General features: G+C 47.3%; 1 protein-coding gene across 2 annotated transcripts in view; it reads left to right on the plus strand.

The window, feature by feature from the left end:
- The first annotated feature begins 18,883 nt into the window (after positions 1 to 18,883).
- EPHA10 (EPH receptor A10) overlaps positions 18,884 to 24,161 on the plus strand; it is a 29,687-nt gene continuing 24,409 nt past the window's right edge. The window contains exons 1-3 of one of the 2 annotated variants that reach the window (XM_081923041.1): positions 18,884 to 18,978; positions 21,450 to 21,514; positions 22,964 to 23,633. In XM_081923041.1, coding sequence (XP_081779167.1) covers positions 18,918 to 18,978; positions 21,450 to 21,514; positions 22,964 to 23,633 — 796 coding nt within the window. In that variant the 5' untranslated portion in view covers positions 18,884 to 18,917. Of the gene's footprint in view, positions 18,979 to 19,741; positions 20,025 to 21,449; positions 21,515 to 22,963; positions 23,634 to 24,161 lie in introns of those variants that run through there. The other variant, XM_081923042.1, reaches the window with a different exon arrangement.

Here is a 24,161-nt window from a genome sequence, read left to right on the forward strand (position 1 = left end):
CCTGGCCTCCCACGCCTAGTCTGACACTCTAACCACTGCACTACACTGCCCATCTCCCCTCCCCTCAATGCCCCCACTCCTTTGCCATCTTTTCTTCTCTGCAGGCTGGACTGCCCCACCTGATAGGGATGGAATAAAAGGCTGTGGGCAAGCAAAGAGGGCTGTGTGGACTGCTTGTTGTGCTTCCAGGGACTGCTGGTGTCTGTGGGCTCCAGATTCTGTAAGCAAGCAGCTGGGTGCAGCTCAAGGAAGGAGGAGTAATCCTGGGAATCACTTTGCTTTGATCCCTTGCAATGGCAGGGATGGAGTGCCCTGGGGCTGGAGGCAGAGGCAGCTCTGCTCCCTTTGGAAATGACTCCTCTTAACTAAGCTGGCTGCTCAGCCATCCCACTGTCAGCATCAATCTGAGGTTAATTGTCAGGAGGCACCTCCAAGGTGGCCTTTGCTAGTTAGCACAGGACAGGAAAGGAGATCGCATTGATGGGAGCTGGAGAGAAACCAGCACTTCCCTGCTCATTTTCTCTTTTCTGTGGAGGGAAAGAGAAGCCAAGGCAACTTAGCAGCATTTACATTTTAATGGGAAATGTCTTGCCTGCCTGCTCCTCGAGGGCTCACAAATTGCTTTCCAATTCTGGGCAGCTGCCTCATATGACATCAAAGAGCCCTCCCCATTGTAGCTCAGTTACAGTAGGGGGGGACATTTTCCCACTTATGGTGGGAGTGCCCCCTGGCATCCAAATTTTGGACTGATGTTTTTGAAGCACTCTTTAAATGCTCCATCCAAGCCTGCCCCACAACTTGCCCTTCTGAACTTCAATTCCAATCTCAACCCTTGATCAGCATATAGACAAAATTCTGAAAGGTTCGGTACAATAAAATCACGCAATCAAAACCTGCATTTAACAACTGAAATACTGTTGTACTGTACATAACATTCACAAATCCTCATTGTGTGTTGTAGATCCCCATCCCGGTTAAATGTTAGAAAGGCCACCTTACATTCACCTGACTGTCACTCCCTGTTAACAAAGAACTGATCAATGAACTTACGGTAATCAAATCGTCTGATACAAGGGGCTGTGCAAAAGAACCTGCTAGAGTCAGACTGATTCTATATGGCTCTGTTCACAGGGGCATAGTCTCTCTGCAGATGGAATCTCCCCTGTAGTATTGCCGATGGTAGCTTGCTAAGAAGAATCCACACCAAAATGCTGAATAATTTTCATGAGGGTCTTTCTTAAAGCTGCAAATAGTTGCTGAATTTAAGAGATCCACAAATGACAGATCCTTACCTCCCTAGTGCGGACCTCTCTCTCTAGTCTAGAGGGCTCCTAAGAAGGAAGGGACAGCCACCTTGAAGAGTGAGCTGCATTGCTCTCCATCTGGCCTACAAGGTACCCTCCAACTCTGCATGGGACTGATCCAGGAGTGATGTTGTGGCAAAGGCCTCATCACTAGAGGAGGAGGGTATGGAATGACTTTTTCTCTGTGTCCTGCTTCCCCCTCCCTGAATTTGGCCAGGCTGCTTCCCCCTCCTCTCTCTGCTCAGTGGCTCAAACAAGCTCTCTAAGGAAGCTCGCTTCCAACATGGGGATCAAAGCTATTAGCCAAGTGATAAGAATGAGCACGGGCACAATGGAAGCGTAATTACTCTGTAGTTAATTGAGTTTCATTTGTCAGATGCTCTTCTAAAGGCACACCAGAGATGAATGAAGCCTTCCGCAGTGATCTATATTAAGAACATAAGAAACAGGCCAAAAGGGCCCCATCTAGTCCAGCCTCCTGGTCTCACAGTGGCCAGACAGATGCTCGAAAGAGAAGCCTGCAAGCAGGACCTCAGTACATCTCTTACAGCTCCCAGCAACTGAAATTTAATAAATAACCGGTATTCAGAGGCACCATGACAATGGAGGAAGAATGTAGCCATCCTGGCTAGTGGCCTTTGTGAATTTGTCTAATCCTCTTTTAAAGCCACCCAAGTTGGTGGCCATCACTGACTCCTGTGGGAGAGAGTTCCATTGTCGTGTGAATAAGTTCCTTCTTTTGTCCTAGATCTGCCAACATACAGCTTCATTGCATGGTCCCAAGTTCCAGCATTGTGAAAAGACTAGGGAAAACTTCTCTCGGTCCAGTGACTCCACATAATCTATAGTTTAATGTGCCTCCATCATGTTCTCTAACTTCTCATTTCCTTCCCCCCCAAAAAACTAAAAACTCCCCCAAATGCTGTCTCCTCTCCTTTTAAGGGGACTTGCACCAACTACCTGATCATTTTAGTTGCTGAACCTTTTCCAGCTCTTTCAGAGGCAACCAGAACCATACACAGTATTCCATGTGTGTTCACACCACATATTTCTATAATGGCATTAGATACCTGCAGTTTAATTTTCAACCCCTTTCCTAATGATCCCTAGCATGGAATCTGCCTTTGCCACAGCTGCTGCGCACTGGCTCAACATCTTTTAACAAGCTACCCGCTACAGCCCCAAAGCCTTGTTTCTGATCTACCACCACCATTATTATTATTATTATTATTATTATTATTATTATTATTATTATTACTTGCCCCAACGTGCATCACTTCACACTTGTTTCTGTTGAGGCTCATTTGCCATTTTACCACGCATTCACTTATTTCAGTGAGGCCACAGCCAAAGGCCTTATGAAAACCCCTTCCTGGGTTCCTGGGCCCACATTTTGGCATGTTACATGGTTGGAAGCATCACTTCCCATTCAATGGAGGCCTCTGTCTTCATCTACCTATCACAGCCTGTAACTAATTGACTGTTGACCACGTGAGGCCCTTGTGAGCTCCAGGCTAAGTTGCTGCAGGAACTTTCTTCCAAAAGAAACTTGGAGAAATTGCTTGATTAGCAATTAGTAGTGCAAAACCAGCAGGTTGGGACTTTCGCCAAAGGTGGACAAGCATCAAAACGGGCTCGTGGCCTCGGCTGCTGCTGATTCTGCCTGGCAGGTCTGTCATCTAATTTTTAGAAGCTGGTGGGGGGTAGGAGCAACTAATCTAATTGTGTTGGTCATATTTTGCATCTTTTAATTACTTGCCCTAGAATTAATTAATGTTTATACGCCTGGTTCAACAGAGGACAGTTCTGGAAATCTCAGTTTGGAGATGCTAGGAACAGGCATTTTTGCCCAGGTGGCTCTTCAGAGGCATGCAAGGGCCGCACTCCCAGGTAAAGGAAAATGGGGTTTCTTTTTCACAGCACCTTCAGCTCACATCTGAAGGAGGCCTGCTCTGGGGCCAAGGTGAGGGCTGGCTTCATGGCTTCTAGTCCCCACATCTGTTCATGCAGGATACGGCTCTCAATAGCCATGACCCATGAGGACAACATGGGACTCCTTGTTCAAAGGCACTTCTGATTTTGCATCTCTGGAGGCAAGCACCAGAGAATGGCTCTGCTCTTCTTGGAGACTCCATAGGAGCACCATTACAGTGGTACCTTGGTTCTCAAGCTTAATCCGTTCTGGAAGTCCGTTCCAAAACCAAAGTGTTCCAAATCCAAGGCCTGCTTTCCCATAGAAAGTAATGCAAAATGGATTAATCCGTTCCAAACTTTTAAAAACAACCCCTAAAACAGCAATTTAACATGAATTTTACTATCTAACGAGACCATTGATCCATAAAATGAAAGCAATAAACAATGTACTGCAGTCATACAATCAGTCAATCAGTAGCTGAACTGGGTTCCACACAGTGACAAAAACAAAACAAAAACCCCCGCAAAAACAAAAACGCAAGATAAATAGCAAAAATAGACAGACCTCAGTGTAACACTCAAAATAGAGCATGTTCAGTTTCCAAAAAAAGTTCACAAACCGGAACGCTTACTTCCAGGTTTGCAGTGTTTGGGTTTGAGTACCAAGACATTTGAGACTCAAGGTACCAATGTACTGACAAAGGACTCAGTTTAATGCAGCATGAAGGCATAATTTATGCCCTCACTATAACCCTGGAGTTCCAGATACAGTTGGACAGTAGGCCAGAGGGCTGTTAAGCTCTGCTCCCAAGCCTTGGACACCTCTAAAAGCAACCTTGAGATGGAGAATCAGTATTGGGACCAGGGCTTTTCGGCTTGTTCACAAACCATTTGGAGTAAAGAATGAGCAATGAGGCAGCCAAGTTTGGTGGTGGTAGTAAATTGCCCAGCCTGGCAGCTGTTGTGTCCTTTTGAGGTGGCAGGTAGTGGGGTCCGCTGGTGCCGGGAGGTGGGCTTCGAGCACACCATTGGTCTCTGTACTCTGCACTGTGCCTAGTTTCCTCAGCCTCCATATGAATCCAGAAGTCTGCTGCAATGCTCTGAGGGCTGTTGATCATTGTTAAAAGTCTGTCAGCATCGCAGAGATGTGATTTATACTTGGTAATTTAGATCATGAATTGCTTCTGAAACATCAAGCTGTTCTTATCCCAAGCCCGATGCACAGTTTTCAAGGTATTAGGAATTAACGATTCATATAATACTCCCAACCAGTCAGGAGAGATGAGGAGTCTAAAGGAGGGTAAGGGGGCTTCTCCTTCTCTCTTATGGAGCCCCTGAAAACTGAAGGCTCTTGTCCCACGCATGGGTGTGAGTGATTGCATGCTTGCCCCATGTTTTCTAGGCATGGGTCTGAGCAGTTTTGCCTTTGCTCTCAATGCTTTCCTCTGGAAAAGCCATTATTTAGTACTAAATAGGAGCAAACATAAATCCAGAGAAAATCCAATTGACGTCTGCTCTGATTCAGTGAAAAACAGTGTGTTTTCTTGGGTGAAAGTGATGGGGCAACAGAAGGGTGGGTGAGCCCTCGCAGCAGGCCGTGCTCACCAGTTCTCAGGCTGTGCATGGTTAAACTATGGAACTTGTTCCCAGAGGAGGCCATGATGGCCACCAGCTGGGTGGCTTGCAATGACAAATTCATGGAGAAGAGGGCTATCGATGGCTGCTAGCCATTATGGTGGTGCTCTGCCTCGGCAGTTAGAAGCAGCAATGCTTCTGAATACCAGTTGATGGAGATCCTGCTGGTGGACATCCCTTTGGGGGATCTTGTGGCGGGAGCAGGATGCTGGTCTAGATGGGTCTTTGGCCTGTCCCAGCAGACTCTTCCTCTGTTCTTATGTAATGCACTGTGTAGGTTGCCACTGCGTCTCTTACCTCTGGGTGGTGAAGACATAGGGCAGGCATTGTGCTGGCAAGTGGATTATTCAGACTTCCAGAAGAGACATGCAGCAAAACAGCAACAGCTGTCGAATGGACGAAGCTGGTTTTGCATAACTTCATGAATGAATCATGAAGTCCTCAGTGAAGATCTTCAAAGGTCTACATCCGACTGACCCAGTTGTCCAAATTGCCAGCTCAGCACATTTCCAGGGCTTCCTGTGGCTATCAGAATTATCACATGAGTGTGTGCGAGCAATAGCACTTTTTGCAGAAGCACAGAGCAACCACTTCACCTGTATGAGCCTGCCCAAGTGCTAAGATAAGCTACAGAAGTTCTACTTGAGTGACCACCAGGTGGGTTTATTATACATCAACTATAAGTAAAGAAGTTACATAGTTTGAAGAGCTCCTTTTGGAGTTCCTCACAATCTCCTTTTGTGTTTACCACTCTGAATATATCCCAAATATTAGCTAGATTATGACATTCATTAATGTATTGGGTTCAAAACAGTAAGATCTTTGTGGTGCAGCAATAAAACTGCTAGCACGTTTAAGCTAGCTAGGGCTTCAAATTGAGTGGGGAAGCTTGGACTTGGAGTCCCTTCCAACTCTGTGATTCTAAGGAAGAGATGGCTCTGCCAATTGGCTGCAGCATTTCTGTTTAAATGTAACGGAAAAGCAGAATGTATTGTGCGGCATTATTGTCTCTGGGAAGCAATTATATCCCCTAATGGAAATTAATTGAAATCTAAAGCGATCAGCTGAGCAGTTAATTGCAGCTCTCTTTAATAAAGGTGGAACAAGTGTGTGTGTGTGAGAGAGGGGGGGGGAGAGAGTCATCATGGAGGCATTAAAGATCCAGTTTGGCATATCAGGTGGGATATTGTCAGTCAATACCCCATTAAAATTCCTGCTCCCCGAAGCCCCTTTTGGAGCTGTTCTTGCACAACAATAATTCTTGCCAGCCTCACTTTTAGCTGTTGCCTGTTAATGGATTATTGCAGAAGGGAAGTCAATTCATTAGTAACACAAGACAGGCATTAGAGGGGTGAAGGAAGAGGATGTGTGAAGCAGCAAGGGACCAGTTCTGCTGAGCCTTCATGCCTTTGGGTAGAGGGTGTTTGAGCTCTGAACTGTCATGGAGCACAGGAATCAGGATCAGGGCCTTGAATGCTGGGACCAGCACCTCCTGAGATCAGGTTGGCTTCTTCCCATGCATTGCCAAAAAAAGAGGACATAAATTTACATAACATTTGCATATGCTGAATAAAATGGTATAGCTGCAGATTTAGGCAGAAATGCCAGGGAGACAAGGAACATCTCCAAATGCTACGGTCTGGAACTGACGCTACAGGTAGGACTGGGACCACTGTAAAACAGGACCCGACATCTGAAAATGAGCCATTCCTGGAGGACTCCCTGACCATGGAGATATCAAGCAGAAGCAGCAAAGTCACCCCTCCCCCTGTCCCTCTCCCATAAAGATCCCCCAAAGGCTGATTTGGTTCACAAACCATGTCTGAACACAAACTGAAATGGGTCTATGTAATGTTTTATTAGGCTGAGTTGTTTTCTATAATGACTAGATGATGTTGTTGCAGGTGTGTGAGCGTGTGTGTTTTAATGGTAACCTGTCAGAATAGTCCTCTGGGTTGAAAACGCAGTGTAAAAAAATAATTTTAAAAAAATCTGAGTGATGATAATAAAAAGAGAAGCAGGAATTCCACAGTGGCTGTTTCCTCCTCTTTCTGCATCTCATAAAATCATAGAATTGTATAGTTGGAAAGGGCCTTCAAGATTCATCTAGCCCAATTCCTTGCAGTACAGGAATCACATCTGAAGAATGTGTAAGCCATTCAAACACTGCTTAAAAACCTCCACTGTCAAACTTACCACCAGAAAGTTCTTCCTGATGTTTAGTCTGAATCTCCTTTCTTGTAACTGGAATTCATGGGTTCGGGTCCTCCTCTCTGGAGCAGCAGAAAACAAGCTTGCTCCATCTTCCTTGCGGTAGCCCTGGAGCTCTCATATCATATTGGCATGTGTGGAAAAGCTTTCCTCACTGATTTTGTCTATATTCTGCTTCTGATGATGCCTCTCTGGTCCCCTGCAAAAGCTGGCTATGAAGGGCCTCCCCCCCCCCCTCTCCTGTTCCTGCCTTTTGCTTCAGCTCCCCTATCTGGTAACTGCTCTGAAGTGGGGATCACGAGGCAGAAGCTGACTGATGTCTCCTTCAGCAGCAGGGAAAGGACCGGCGGACTCTCCCTGTCCGTGCTGGTGCTGGTGCTGCTGGGTTTGCCAGCTTCAGTCTGGAAGGATATCCAAAGGGCTTGGTGAGCCATTGCATCTAATCCCCTCCAAGTGGCAGGAGATTCAAAGGGCAAAGCAACCAGTGCTGGCTTAGGCAGGAATCCCAAGAGGAGAGTGACTTTCCATCATCTTGGCATCTTGAGCAGCTATCAGAGGTAGCAGAGCCAGGGAGGGGATTAAGAGCTTAGCAAAGGAAAGGGAGCAGAGCAAAATGGATTAACATGCCCCCACCCCACACCACAACCTGGTTCTGTTGCCCTGCGCCAAGAAGAAGAGCCCCCTGGGTCATGGCTGTTTCCCCAAGGCTGCAATGAGCGGAGAAGGGCCGCAGGACAAATTAGTTAAACCCACATTTTGGCATGAATTTGGGGTGTTCTGGCACCCCAAAGGCTGCCTGGAACAAAGCCATTCCTTCTTATTTGCTTTCTCATTTGGAGGAGGAGACTGATGGTGCTCTTTTTTTGGCACCACAAAATAATGCTCCGTGTTACAGTGAGAGAAAGAGACAGAGAAGGAGCTAAGTGCAAGGCTTTCAGTTTTGTATTTCCCCTGACAGCCCCTCTTTTCCTTTGCATATGTTTTTTGCTCTGTTGCTACTGAGAGGGAGGAACTTTGTCTGCCATAAGTGAAATATGGGCTAGGTGTGGGAATGTTAAGGAAGGTAGGAGAGGATATATTGTTTTGATATTATCCCTCATCACTCATGCCAGTGAGTAAACAGCAGAGCACATTCCCTTTGCAACTTATTGGAAGCAAGTTGTTGATTTGTAATTAAGCAATCCGGTCTGGCTTGTCCAGTCTGGCTTGTTCCCGGTAAGTTTCCCCTTTATTTCCCTCTTAAAATAATACTGTAACAACACAACACAGTCTTCTTTAAAAGTAAGAATAAAGTTATAAAAATTTTACTTGCATTCAGTTCACAGCAGTAATCTGAAGGCAGGCTTTATCTTGTGGTTACAGTGAAAAGAAGTCTGAGCTACATCTTAGACTTTCTGCTTGTGGGCTACATCCTATGTGAAAGTTGAGCCATGCACTGTTTAGAAGCCAGGAGAGCAAGAGTCCAAGACCAGGAGAGAGATGGTTGCATGGCTAGCCATTTCATTTGGTCAGCTAGGGTCATGCCCATCTACCTGGTCCCAAAAAGGGGAGGAAGCTGCAGAGCAGGTATGACAGGAAGTCCTCCCTGTCTGGAGCCACAGACCCCTGTGTGTCCATTCTAGGCAACAGGAAAATGATGTACTTGACTGCTGTAGTAATAATACACCCTCCAGTAGGAACAGTTGCCAAACCCATGGGGTTGTTTAATCGATTTCAATTTGCGTGATCTGTTTTGTTGATATGTGGGTATTTGGTTAAATTGGAAATATTATTTTTTGCTGCTGTAGTTTTGCTTGCTTAGCATATAATAGAATCATTTTGCTGTTTCTTAATCCTGTTTATACAAGTTTGTAATTTTTGTACATTCTCTGTTTGTTCATCTTTTTATTTTCCTTCCCACCCTGGGATTGAATATATACAATTAAGAGTGGGCCATAAATACTGTTACTAACTAACTAACTAAGTAAGTAACTAACTAACTAACTAACTAAATGTTACAGAACCTCTTTTTATAGTAAAAATAAATAACTCAGGCATTGCTTTCCAATTCACTGCTGTAAACAACTAAGTTTCTCAAAACTGAGTGGATTCCTGAAAAGGAAGCTGAAAGGCCAAGTCAAGAGGGTCAAATCACTCAAAAGCCCTTGGGAGTTGGTTTTTTAAAAATACATACATACATACATACAATATTACAATCTCAGCTGGAATGTAAACCTCAGATCAGGAAGGGGACAACCAGAGCCATGAGGATACCAGTCAAAGAAGTCATTAGAGGCAAGAAGGCTTCCTTCCAAAAACAAATAGGAGTCTGGCCCAAACAGGAAAACAAAAAGGCACACAAACAGGCAACCCCCCCCCTAAAAACCCCCACATGCAAACCAATATTAAGGAATGCTTTTTAAAAAATGAGAAGCATGTTGCTAGAAAGATAAAGTGATCGTTTTAAGGTATGCAGCTAGTCACCTTGGGTTCATTGAGGAAAGGTAGGGTAATGAATGTTTAAATAAAGAAATCAGCTCCCAGACTTGTGGCTCCACAGCAACATCGCTCAACTCCGGAGTGTGCACAGATCAGCAAAACTTTCTCTGGATTTAATCCATTAATGTGGAGCATCTCCCTTGGCTTGGCTTTCAGATGTTGAAAGTCAAACTCAGCCTCTCATCTCTGAAGGAGAGAGCTGAGCAAATGGTTCCTCTTGGGGAGGAAGAGCTCAGCTCCCTGGCCCTGTCTCCTGACCTTTGCCTTCCTGCGGAGAACATCACCGATACGCCCGCTTTTCCTCCAACCTCCTTGACATCCTTTGCGAGTGAAGAAAGAGACTTGTTAATTACTATCTCTTTTGCAGGCTTAAAAAACTGGATCATCTCCCACTTGGCAAAGCAGGAAGAAAGAAAAAAGCTCAGCTCTTAGATCATGTCACTTCTGCAGGAAGAGAGCTGCCTAAGCGCCTCTCTGGATTTTGCCCTCCTGAGGGTTTCATCAGCCTAAAGGTGAGAAGGAAGGAGGAGGCAGCAGCAGTTCTCTGGTGAGACAGGCCTGCTTGAGAAAGTGAGGCAAGGAGCTGGGGATGAAGGAGCTGGAGACCTTCAGGTCATTGGGGATAGTTCAGTGAAGACGTTCATGCAGTGTGCAGTGGATGTGAAAAAAGCAAAATCCATGCTAGGGATCATTAGGGAAGGAATTGGAAATGCCATAATGCTATTCTACAAATCTATGGGGTGTGACTGTATTTAGAATAGTGTGTACAGTTCTGGTCCCCTCACCTCAAGAAGGATATTGTAGAGTTGGAGAAGATTCAGAAAGGGGCGACCCAAGCGATTAAGGGGGTGGAGTGACTCCCCTATGAAGAAAGGTTGCAGCATTGGGGACTTTTAGAGAAAAGGTGACTAAGAAGCAGCATGATAGACGTTTCTACAATTAGTCATGGCATGGAGAAAGCGGAAAGAGAAAAGTCCCTCTCCCCTCCTTCTCATAACACTAGAATTCATGAACATCCAGTGAACTGGATGTTGGAAGATTCAGGACACATAAAAGAAAGGACTTCTTCATGCAACAGAGAGTTAACAGAGAGTGTGGAACTTGCTTCTGCAGGAGGCAATGATGGCCCTAAACTCAGATGGCTTTAAAAGAGGATTAGATGAATTCATGGAGGAGAGGGGTATTGATGGCTGCTAGCCATGATGACTATTCTTTGTCTCCACAGCAGTGCTTCTGAATGCCAGTTGCTGGAAACTACAGGAGGGGAGAGTTGCTCTTATGTTCAGATCCCACTTGTGGGTTTTCCATAATGGGCATCTGGTTGGCCACTGTGAGGAGAGGATACCGGACTAGATGGGTCATTGGCCTGATCCAGCAGGCTCTCCTTATGTTCTTATGAAGGTTTCAGAGAGAGGGGGAGCTGCCTGTTTGCTTGGGTGCCCTGTGTCCTGTTGTCACTCCAGGCAGATGCTTCATGCTTCAGCTGCAGGTGGTCCAGACCTATAGGTGGTGGAGGAAAACTGTATCTCCCTAAAGTCACCCTTCTACTGTTTCTGGTGGAATTGTAGCCATAGTAAAGAAGCAAGTCCTTGCCCAGGGACAGGCTCCCTTGCCGACCAGCCAAGGTCCCTCTGCTGATTCCTAGAGAGATACCTGGATGAGGGCATGAGGAATCAGAGCCCTCCCCTCATTCTGTGTCTGCTGTTGTCATTTGCTTTCACCTTGGGATAAATTCTGGCACTACTGCTCTTGCCATGATGTCTTTGTTTCTTTATGTGTTTTATATGCACACATCAAATGCCCCCCTGGCCTATCCCCCTAGGCTGCTCCCATTCATTTACCCCAACGCTGACTTTCATTTCAGCCTGGGCTGTGCTCTGTCTGATGCTATCAAAGCCAATGGTGCTCAGCACCCCTCTCCTGGGTCTTTTTGTGCCAATAAACACCATTCAGGCTCCAAGTGTTTACAGCTTCAGCAAGAGAGTCCTGTAGGAAGCAGCTCAGCTGGGCACAGAAGTACTGCTGCGCACTGCACTTCTCATTGCAAAATCTAGCAATTAGCATTATATTTGCAAAACCACCATTAGAACCTGCCACAGGCTTCCTAACTCACAGACATACAGGAAGGAAGATTCAAAGGAATGCAAAGGCAGTGTAAATACAGCCTCTTGGAAGGAAAGGGAGGAAGGGCCACCAGACCTAGGAAGTGCGGGTGCTAATTATTTCTCTTCATTAGGCAGCCACTGGGGCTGTCTGCTGCTTAGGGACCCCCTCCCATCCCTCTAGGTTGCAATGCCTGACTTTTCAGATGCTGAGAAAGCTTAACTGGGGAAGGGCTGTCGTATCTCACCTGTTCTGTATGCAGAAGGTCCCTCGTTTAATCCCTGGCATCCCCAGGTAGGACTGGGAATGGCTCCATCTGAAATCCTGGAGATCTGCTGCCAGTGAGAATAGGCATTACTACACTGGATGGACTAATGGCCTGGTTCAGTTTAAGGCACTGTCTGCACCCCCAGTGTTCAGTGGAGAATGGCCATCACTATCCCTTGACATATTACATCAACAGGTTAGGTTCACCTAAACTTTGGAAAGAGATTTTTTTTGGGGGGGGGGGAGAATCCTTACAACCATCAACTGGTAACTCCAGAAAGCAATTGCAATTGTGCTTCATGATCTCCCTGCCCCTTAAAATTGTTATAAAAATAATAATAAAATAAAATTTTATTTATATCCTGTGCTCCCCAGCCGAAGCCGAAGCCGGGCTTATACCAATAAGATGTAGAACTGTAATACTGTAAGCTGCTTTTGGGGGGCCCTTAAGGTCACTAGCTGTAGGGATGTGGGGCAGATTCCTCTTAAGCTATGGTCCACACAGGTGTCTTTTATAGGCTGGCAGAGAGAGACAGACAGAGAAAGAGACAGAGATTGAGAGAGTTCGGTAGCCCAGAACCCCAGCTCCTGTCTAAATTGTGTTAGTCCTAAGAACACAAGACGAGCCTGTGGGCTCAAGCCTATGGCTCATCTAGTCCAGCACCCTCTTCTCACAGTGGCTAAGCCGATGCCCCAATGGGAAACCCACAAGCAGCACCCATGCACAAGAGCCCTCTCCCCTCCTGTGGTTTCCAGCAACTGGTATTCAGAAACATTGCTGTCTCCCACTGTGGAGCCATTGATAGCCCTCTCCCCCATGAATTGGTCTAATTCTCTTTTCAAGCCATCTTTGTTGGCGCCCACCACTACCTCCTGTGGGAGGGAGTTCCATAGTTTAACTACACACACAGCATGAAGAAGGACTTTATTTTGTCTGTCCCATATGGCAGCAGTCAGGGTACCAGTTTCTGACAGATAACTCCCTCCTCTTGCCTTCTGCAATAGTGGGCGGGCAGGAGCTGTCTCAGGTAAGGATGGAATTCTCTCTTTGATCCATGACACAGATAATTTTGATTCCATTGTGTGTCAGCACCTAAACCCTCTTATCAGATAATTGATTCCCTTTGTTTACCCCTAATCCCTGTCAATTGTCTCTCAGATACCAATTACCTGTCTGGGGATTGCATTGTCTCATGTCTCATAGGGCAAAGAGCTCCCCAGAGAGGTTCATTCTCTTCATTTCAATCAGTGCTGATTCAACAGAAGCAGCACCAGTCAGTCATTTGCCCAGGGAGAAAAAAGTCTGAGTCTTATTTTGGGATGGATGCAGCTACAACAGGTAGAAAACAGGAGGCAACTCCCTAGCAAGTGAAAATAGGGTACAAACACCACAAATTCCTAGAAAAATCTGGATCTCTCTGGAAGCTTAATCCAGGCTTGTATCTGTAGCACTGAGAGGCCTTCCAATATGTTTTGTATGCTCTCTGCCTTGTCCCAATTTAATTCATTATTCTGGTCTAAATTTGTTCTGGTGAGGCTCTATTTCACCTGTGTTTATTGTAACAGGGGATCTAAAAATGCCTGCATCCTTTTTTCTTTTCAGATATGCGGGTGAAATTTGCAGGCAAGGAACCTCCAGAGTGGATTAAGCCTGTCAAATCCTGCCTCCTGGGATTGATGTGGGGGGGATCTCTCTGAGCCTTAGTAATGGGCTTCCCTGTTCTGCTTCAGCTCTTGGTCTTATACCTAAAGGAGTGTCTCTACCCCCATCATTCAGCCCGGACACTGAGGTCCAGCTCTGAGGGCCTTCTGGCAGTTCCCTCATGGCGAGAAGCAAAGTTACAGGGAACCAGGCAGAGGGCCTTCTTGGTTGTGGTGTCTGCCCTGTGGAATGCCCTCCCATCAGATGTCAAGGAAAGAAACAACTGACTTTTAGAAGACATCTGAAGGCAGCTTTATTTAGGGAAGTTTTTAATGTCTGGTGTTTTATTGTATTTTTAATATTTTGTTGGAAGCCGCCCACAGTGGCTGGGGAAACCCAGCCAGATGGGTGGGGTATTATTATTAATAATAATAATAACAGTAGTAAAGGTAAAGGTACCCCTGCCCATACGGGCCAGTCGTGTCCGACTCTGGGGTTGCGTGCTCATCTCGCTCTAGAGGCCGTGAGCCGGCGCTGTCTGAAGACACTTCCGGGTCATGTGGCCAGCGTGACGAAGCTGCTCTGACGAGCCAGCACCAGCGCAGCGCACAGAAACGCCGTTTACCTTCCCGCTATAAAGCGGTACTTATTTATCTACTTGCACTTAAGAGTGCTTTCGAACTGCTAAGTGGGCAGGAGCTGGGACCGAACGACGGGAGCTCACCCTGCCGTGGGGATTCGATCCGCCAACCATACGATAAGCAAGTCCTAGGCACTGAGGTTTTGCCCACAGCGCCACCCGCATCCCCAATAACAGTAGTAGTAGTAGTAGTAGTAGTAATAATAATAATAATAGTAATAATAATGATGATGATGATGCAGTACTCCCTAGGGAAAGACAGGTGCTCATCTGCCTCCATGATGATGTAGCCTCGAGGAGATTTGGGGGGTGTCAGGCTGTCTGAGCTCCATTTTCTGCTCCTCCATAGCCCCACCATCACCAAGCTCACTTTGTACCCTTCCTCCCTTCAAGGCGGGCCTCTACAGCTGTTTTACCTGGCTGACTCATTTTGCAGCTCTTACACTTGTTAGGGGAAAAGTCATCTGTCAGCAAAACTAGTCAGTTTTGTTCTGTACTCCCGTGGCTTCAATTTCCCCCTTCTCCCATGGAGGCTTTCAGCTCCTGTCTCTGGAATTTATGTCCTTAAAGTCTCCTAGGGGTTGGTATTGATTTCTGAGTGTTATTTTCACAGTTGTCTCAAACACTCTTTCAGAAGCAGCTCAGAAAATCTGTGCCTATGGGGGGGGCAGAGGAGCTGCTCTTGGTCCCTTGGGTCTCCCTGATACCCTCTTAAGAACACAGGAACATTACGAAGAATGTGCTGGATCCGGCCAATGACCCGTCCTAGTCCAGCATCCTCATCTCATCATGGCTGACCAGATGCCTGTGGAAAACCCTCAAGGAAGATTCAAGTACAAGAGCCCTTTCCACTCTTGTGATTTTCCAGAAGCTGGTATTCAGAAACATTACTGCCTCCATCTTATAAGGCTATAACTATTGACAGCTACTCGTCGTGATTGATACATCATTTTATCTGTATGCCGCCTTTCCATATTAAAAACCCTGCTCAAGCACGATACAACATGGAAAAACAACATACGGTAATTACAAACATAACCAAAGTGATCATAAACAATATATGATGGCTATGCTCCCCCTCCATGTTCAGAGGCAGCAATGCTTCTGAACAGCAGTTGCTGGAAATCACAGTACGCAATGGTGCTCATCTGCTTGGGTCCTGCTCTCTGATTTCCCACAGGCATCTGGTTGGCTACCATAAGAACAGGATGCTGGAGGAGATGGGCCTTATCCCAGCAGGCCCCTTTTGTTCTCATGCAAAGAACTGACCTTAGAGAATATCAGAGCAACTGAGAGATACAAAAATCCATCCCTGCCATGCAGTTGCTGTGTTAACCCAAGGGCATCTTTTTTGCCCATCCAAAAATGAGGTTTCTGTCCAAACCACAGCATTGCACAGACATCTGCATGGGTTTCTAGGCAGGTATCCCTCAGGTACTCAATGTTTAATCAAATGGGGCCCCAATGAAGGAGGCATGTAAGCCATTTAATCTGGAAGTGGCAGTTCATCACAGCAGGAGGACTACATTTTAGATCCTGAAGTGAGAGTAACAGCACCAGGGTTGCTTATTTTATAGAAATATAATCATTACTCCTGCCTCCTCAAAAAAGAAGTTGCTCAAAGAGGCAAAGGAAGCCTAAAAACAAACACCATTATCTCATAATTGAATGAAGTTACACACAAAAAACCCACAAGACTAAAACAGCATCAATAAAACAAAGCTCTCCTGAGAGGCAGAACGAACCACAAATAGATTCAAATGAAATTAAGATGCAGCAGAATCAAATGTTTGTTTTAAAAGATATGCTTTCAAAGGCCAGCAGAGAACAGATGGAGAGGAAGGTTTGGACCCTCATGATCTCCCAATGCTCGCCTCCACACCGACCCCTCCCACCCCAGCTTCAGCCCCTGGAAGCAGATGGGCTGCTTTCCTTCTTTTCCCTCCCTGCTGATCTGGGAGTCCTTCCACAAAATCCCCTGGATGTGTGGAAAGTGTTTTAACTCACTCAGATGGAAATGCACTCTGTACTCGCACACGCGATTATGCAGATGGTGGATGTGAAGACCATATCCCCAAAGAGCAGGTCATGTGAGTTTACTGCAGTGGAAAAAGACGGATCAATTTGTATGTGATGACTTCAAGGGTGGATGGATTAAACGGCAACTTTTCCAAAGCTTCATCCTATTTGTGATGTTATCTCAGTACAGCTTCAGCCTGCAAAACCCACTGAACGATTCACCTCTCTTGCCACTCTGACCACATAAGCTTAATGCATCCTGCCACTGGTTCCCTGCTCACTCCTGGATCCAGCACAGTTCAAAACCCTCCTTGGCAGGGTCTCTTTATTAAGAGATTTGTTAATCCTCCTCATCAAATAATCTTTGTGGTTTTTTTAAATAAAAAAATATAGGGATGAGCTTATTTGATTGACAGTATCTGAGTACCAAGACCAGTGTTTCCCAAACAGGGGAGTGTATGTATGAAGATCGGCAGGGGAGGATGAGTGCTTCCAAAAAATATGTACAATATAAGTAAAAAAAAAACCAAAACCCCCACCCAAATTAAAATATGAAAGTGTGAAGTGGTATGTGAAGATCACGTGCCGCTTATTACGTGATCAGCATGCCATCATGGGTGCACAGGAGTTCAGCATTACCTCTCGGTTGGTGTGATGTCCAATATACCGTATATAGCACAGCAGTGCATCATGCAGGCTTCAGTGAATTGTGAGAATTTCACACATACTATATATGCCATTGCTATTACGTATAAAATTATCTTTGATTGAAGGGAGACTTTTTTTAGTGTGTGGTTGAAACAACAATTGTGCAGCTGGAAAAGTGGGGAGGAAATTACACACGCCAGGTGGATGCAGTTAGGAAGCACTTCAACGACTGGCAACAGCTGTCATTCTGGCATTTCAGGGGTTGGACTAGATGATCCTTTGGGCAACTTCCAACTCCATGGTTCTATGGTTCTATAGCTCAGGCACGTCCAACTCCCAAGCGACTGCGATCTACTCCCAGTATAACAAAACTGGCAGTGAGCTTTTTTGGGGGGAAGGATTGACCAGAGTTGTTGAGCTTTTTGGGGGGACCAATAACGATCACCCAGAAGATCACTAGTATAAGTGGTACCGTGATCGACCACAAACATCCCCACAATCAACCGGTAGATCGCAATTGATCTGTTGGACATGCCCGCTATAGATGATTAAATCAACTTCATTTCCGCTGAGTTAAACTGCTGAAGCCATGCTAATATGCGTCCTTTTTCTTTGGGGCCAGAAAAACAGCCTCTGCTTCACTTACACCTTCAGGCAGGCATTTCCCCCTCATATTGTTCTCAATACTCTTCAAGTCCTCCTGTTTTTGCATCATTGCCCTGTCTAGCACCCCATGTTCCTTCTTCTGCAGACAATGCAAAACAGAGCTGGTCTAGGGTCCTTCTCAGTCAATGGTGGCATATTATTATAGATGTAAAGTTAATAATATTTTCTGTTTCTACAGGTAGTTGGGCCCTGAACTAAACTATTTTTTGTTTTTGTTTTCTTAGAAGAATACTACACTCACAATTCCCTCCCCTGCCACTTCAGCTGGGCATGAGAGACAGAGGAGCTCCGTTAGCAAGCAAATCCAGGAAACTCATACTAATTTATCAATCCCTTTTGGCTTCGCTCACCAAATGCCTCCATCTCCTAGTCAGGCCTCTCAGAGTCACCAGACCTGGAGTGAGACCATCTAGAAACCCTCGGGGAAAGCAGCCTAGGTTGGCAACATGATTCTGCACACAATGGATAGCTCAGTTGGCTAGAGAGTGGTGCTGATAACACCAAGGTTGCAGGTTTGATCCCCATACGGGACAGCTGCATATTCCTGCATTGCAGGGGGTTGGACTAGATTACCACCTAGGTCCCCTTCCAGCTGTATGGTTCTGGTAGAGGGAACTGAGCAGATCAACCTGCCAATTGTGCAGCACCAGTGTGAGGAAGCCTTTCATCACTACCCTTCAGTCCTTGCTAGAGCATCTCCAAAAGGAGTTTTGGGGAATCAAGTGTGATTCAGCTGTCAAAGACGTTTTGATCCAAATGTCTTTGTGAAGCTGGTCTTTCTGCTCTTATGGCTGTTAAAACAAAGGCAGTTGACAAGCGTGCAACATCTGTGCACAGATTACTAATAATTAAAACAGACTCTGAAAATTAAAAGTTCATGTGAAGTTTTTGATTTTTTAAAAAAATTGTAACCACTTTGATCCATTGTTATTTTTAAAACCCCAAAACATTGGAAGGCGGCGGATTCTCCTCTCTTGGAGGTTTTTCAACGGAGGCTAGATGACCATCTGTCAGGGATTCTTTCGTTACGATTCCTGCATTGCAGGTGGCGCGGCTGGGCTAAATGACCCGGGGGGTCCCTTCCAACTCTGCAATTCTATGATTTATAATTAAAACTCCCGGTATTGCAGTCGTTTAACATAAGGGGCGCCAGGTTTCAAGGTGGTGGTGGGGCCTGGGATTTTTATACTAGCTAAAAGGGGGAAACACTGACGTAGACCAACTACTGACCACGCCCCCGGGCAACCCCGCCCGCCCGCCCCGCCTCTCTCCTTCGCCCGCCGACCCCTATTGGCCGGTGGGCGTGGCGGCGCGCGGAGGCAGTTGCCTGGCAGCAGTGGGCAGCTGGAGCGGGTTGGCAGCATGAGGAGCCTCGCCGGCGCGCGGGGCCATGGCACTGCCGCGCCTCGTCCTCCTCGGGCTGGTCGTGCGCGCTGCCTCCGCGGAGCAAGGTAGGGGGGAGGACTGCGCCTAGCCAGGGAGGCTCCACCAAGGGGACGCCGCCCTCCGCCAGCGCCAGGCAGTCCCATTGGAGAAGAGCCACCTCTAGGACGTAGAGTGCCCACGAGCATGGATGCTCTGCTGGGTCATCAGCCCCCCCCAATGGAGGGTTGAGCAGCCCCCCCCCAGGAGGTTGAGCAACCAAGGAAAACCCCCTCCTCTTCCTTTCCTCCCCTCCCGCAAACCCTTTCTTGGTGTTTTCATGGGACGGGTGAATGCTTGCAGGGAGCCAGCCCAGACGGGACGGAGGGGTAGACTGCGGCGGCACATGGAGGCTCCCTTTGGCTCTGCTCGGAGCGCTGCGCCGCCGGAAAGCCCGTCTCCTTCGGGGAACGTTGCCGCCAGCGCCTATGCAGGGAGTTTGGGGGGGCAGCGGGGGGAGTTTGAGAACGGGGAGCCCGTCGGGAGACCCACCGATCGTCGGGGGTCCTTAAGGTCGCTCGCTTGCTTCGGGAATCGTCTTCCGGGCCCCGGCAGGGAAGTGGTTGCAGAAGAGCGGCATCTCTCCTCAATGAGCTCGGCGCGCCCCTTCTCGCCCAGTGGCCCAGGCAGGGACGCCGCTGCCCAGCCCGCCGCTGGGGGGGGGGGGCGGGCACACGACCGTGCAGCGCCAACGGGGCTCGACCTCGACGGCTTTCGGATGGACTGGCTGTCGGTGGGCTAGGCTTGTCACCCCCGCGGGTGTTTAGAAAGCTTCCCTCCCGACAACTCCCGGGCTCAGACAGGCAGCTCTCGCTTGCTCCTTGTTCCTGCAGCCTCCGACACCCCCCCTTTCCCCAATCCCAGTCTTTGCCGTCGGGCAGGGACAGTCCTGGATGCTGCCCAGAGCTGAACCTCCCATGCCCAAGAGAGGCCGCTTCCAGAGATGCCGGCCCTCATCTCAGGGCGGTTTCAGTGGCAGCTCCTAGCAAGAGGGTCCAGTAAGGTTTCCTTCAAGAAGTGAGAGGATGGAGCCTCCCCTGAGTCCTGCTGGGGAGGAGGATGTTCCTCCTGCCAGGTAAAGCCTCTCCTCCTTTGTTGCCTGCTGTCAGCTGTGGGTTTTGCTGCTGCCTCCAGATGAGCTTTTGACTGCAAATATGCTGCCTGCTATGGCTATCATCTGTTCCGTTTGGCTCTAGAACTGCTTTTGATAAAACGGGCTGGTGTTTTGTTTCCTTTTGTTTTTTGCCCTGAGAAATTTATTTATTTATCAGATTTATATCCTACCCTTCCATCACAAGATTGCAGGGCTGTTTGCATAATAAAATACAAGATAAAAACACAAGTAAATAATTAAAACTAAAACAATAACCCAATCCCCTCCCCACAGACAAATTTAGAAGACCGTGGAATATTAACCAGCTAAAGGCCTGGTTGAAATGTTTTTTATTATTATTTAAAGAAAGAAGTGTGTTACACTTCTGGAATGAAATAACCAGAGCACGCTGCTTCTGTTCCTGCGCTAGCTGCCGTCTGGCTTGAAAAGAGCAGTGTCCTTGGCAGACGAAAGCATTCACTGCTTGAACATTGCACTGCTTTGGTCTTGTGGGAACGAACTGGCTTGGATTGGCAGGAGCGTCCTACGAAATCTTTATTATAGTCACTGTGGCAGCTGCTGCTGCTTTGCTTGTCAAGGGGAGGATGTGCCCTGAATCTCTTGGTCAAACAGCTTCTTCTGTGAGATGCCTGGGCAGGATAATGAAGCTGTCGCGGGATCGAGAATTCGAGATGACTCTTCGCTTCTCTCCACCAGTCTCTGCCCCGCAAAACTGCCACCGGGGGATGGAGAGAATTGATTGAGAAAAGGAGCCTTGGTTCAAAGTGGGAGCGTCCATGTTCAGGGTCACAGAGCAGAAGCAGTTAAATCACATGACTGGCACCTCTGGGCATGTAAGGCAGTCAGGGCTTCAGGGCAATGAGCAATTGGCAGAAAGGCAGGATTAAGCCGTTTGGGGCCTCACCTCAGAGCCGACTCTGGGTGGCCTATGGGCCTAGTCCTTCCAAGTGCTGGGCCTTCCCTCAAGTACTTCCCAGCTCTGAGGGGACCTCTCAGATATTAGGAACAGGCCTACTGGGCAGTGGCGTAGCGTGGGGGGGTGCAGGGGGGGCCGGGCGCACCGGGCGCAACATCTGGGGGTTAGGGTTAGGGGGCGCAAATCCACGGGTTAGGGGGTGCAAATTACTTGCCTTGCCCCGGGTGCTGACAACCCACGCTACGCCACTGCTACTGGGAGCCAGCAGTTCTCAAAAGCTCTGGCAGGCAGCAGCTGAGCCCTCAAGCCCAGCTCCGGTAGACAGCAGTCAGGCCATAGATTTGCTAGTTTCTTTTTGGATTCCTTCCCTTAAGATCAATCAGAGTGAACCAAGGGTGCCTGTAAGGGAGAGTTCAGGGACAGGCTCCCTTGCATAGTCTCCTTATAACGTTTCTCTCTTTCTCTTTCAGTCATTTTGCTGGATTCTCAGGAATCGCAAGCTGAACTGGGCTGGACGTCACACCCTTCCAATGGGGTGAGTGGCTGTTCTGGTGCATTTGTGGTTCTGCAACACATTTGCTGAGCCTGGCCTGGTAGGCCGGCTTGGGAGTGGTGGTGCTGCTGCTGCTACCAGCCAAGCCACTGAGGACACCCAGGCCCAATGTCATGTCTTCTCTTTGGCCAGCTGGTGATCTTTCCCCCCAGTTTAGTTTTGTTTACTGATTAAGAGAATGGCTGCTTTGCGTCTCCCTCAGCAAGGACCCTGCCTGCTGCCTGAAGTCACTTTGGTGGCAGAGAGAAGGGCACTCATGGTCTCCCAGGGTAGGCAAGCTGTTTCACTCTACTAATGGCCAGGCAATTGCAAGAGGATGGCTCCCCATTGGCTTTAACTGTTGAAATCTGGTTTGAGAAGCCCCAGGTGGCCTCAGAAGCCTGCTAGGCTTTTTCTTTTTAATTTTTAATCTTTTAAAGTTTGTTATTAGTAAGTAAAATAAACCGAAGAAAAATTGTGTACTCGTAATATTACAGCAGGGTGAAAGCTTAGAGTCATTATAGTTTAATTTATTGCTCCAAAACATTGCATAATATACTCATTTCTCCCCCCTAAATCTGTTAGGCTGGTTTATATGTATTCTTTTGTAATAAGTTAGCTTTAGTTACTATAGCCCAAATTTTAGCAATCCATTTGGATGTAGCAGGAAATATGTCCACCCCCACCCCCCATTTTTAGCTACCATAATCCTAACAGCAGTTATAAGATTAAACACAATTCCTCAATCATCCTGTGGAATAACATTTTATAGATAACCAAGTAGAAATCTTTGAGGTTCTAAGGGTATACGATACCCTAGCATATCAGGGATATTGGCCTAAATAGATTTCTAGAATATTGGTATTTGAGAACAGTTCCAAAAGATGTGTATATAATCTGCTTCATTTAAAACAAAAAAATTCCTTCCAGTAGCACCTTAAAGACCAACTAAGTCAGTTCTTGGTATGAGCTTTCATGTGCATGCACACTTCTTCAGATACATGAAGAAATGCACACGAAATGAAGAAATGAAGATGCATGCACACGAAAGCTCATACCAAGAACTAACTTAGTTGGTCTTTAAGGTGCTACTGGAAGGAATTTTTTTGTTTTGACTATGGCAGACCAACACGGCTACCTATCTGTAACTGCTTCATTTAATCACACATCTTTCTTTTTTCTGCCAATTCTCATGGACTGTGAAACACCAGGGCACCCGTCCTATTTTTCTAGAAAAAAGAGATGCTGGAATTCACCATGAACACCTCCCTTGTTCTCTTATAATGGCAATGGAGGCTACCTGAGAGGTACCAGAACTGAGTTCCAGTAGGAAAAAAAAAGCCCTGGTTGGCACCAATGACAGACGGGCTCCTTTGCAGGGAGGACCCCAAGCATTGCGAAGTAGCCATTTCCACGGAATAACAGGTGTGTCTCCTTTCATATCCTCTGCAGTGGGAAGAGATCAGTGGGGTGGACGAGAAGGACCGGCCCATCCGCACATACCAGATATGTAACGTCATGGAGCCGAACCAGAACAACTGGCTGCAGACCACGTGGATTTCCCGGCAGGGTGGCCAGAGGATCTTTGTGGAGGTGAAATTCACCCTCAGGGACTGCAACAGCATCCCAGGGGTGGGTGGCACCTGCAAGGAGACCTTCAACCTCTACTACGCAGAGTCAGACTCCAGCCTGGGCCCCAACGTCAGCGAGCAGAAGTACGCCAAGATAGACACCATCGCTGCTGACGAGAGCTTCACCCAGGGGGATCTGGGCGAGCGGAAGATGAAGCTCAACGTGGAGCTGAGGGAGATCGGGCACCTCAGCAAGAGGGGCTTCCACCTGGGCTTCCAGGATGTGGGCGCCTGCGTGGCACTGGTGTCCGTGCGGGTCTATTACAAGAAGTGCTTCTCCACGGTGCGGAACTTGGCCACCTTCCCTGACACGGTGGCGGAAGCTGCCTTTGCCACCCTGGTGGAAGTGAAGGGGGCCTGCGTCAACCACTCTGAGGTGGAGGCAGACGGCCCTCCCAGGATGCACTGCAGCGCAGAGGGGGAGTGGCTGGTCCCCATTGGGAAGTGCACCTGCAGGGCTGGCTTTGAAGAAAAGGTCAGCAGGTGTCAAGGTAAAAGGAACGACTGTCTGTACCCTTTCCCTTACGCCGAGGCTGCGTCGTCCACCCGCCCCGTCACCTGGTTCTAACGGGCAAATCATGTGTTTTGTAGAACTCACCATTTGCTGTAACCAGCCCTTACTGTGTATATGCACCCAGGGCCTTTGGGCTAAGATATGATGGCATCTAAAGGCACCTGAGATTGTGGAGCCTCTCCTCTCTGTGCCAACAGCAATACTCCCATTGTTGGATTTTTCTCTCTTGAGTTGTGGAATCCCTGAATCATTTAACAGCCATCCTTAAAAATATTACGAGACTGGACATGATCTCATGCGCTGCAGTCTTAATGAGCCTGCAGATGTAATCATTTTCAGGATCAGCAAAAGCAGGAGAGCCTTGTCAAGGGGCTTTGTTAAATTAAAATTAGAGTAATTTAGAAACACTTTTTTTTTGAGAGAGAGAGGAAGTGGAATTCTTCCAGTCTTTGCTCTCTTCTGTTGATTTACCCACACGCTCCGAGGGCAACTGCCCTAGGTCCAT

This window comes from Podarcis melisellensis (assembly GCF_964234715.1).
Source record: "Podarcis melisellensis genome assembly, chromosome: 8".
In the NCBI taxonomy this organism is placed as follows: domain Eukaryota; kingdom Metazoa; phylum Chordata; class Lepidosauria; order Squamata; family Lacertidae; genus Podarcis; species Podarcis melisellensis.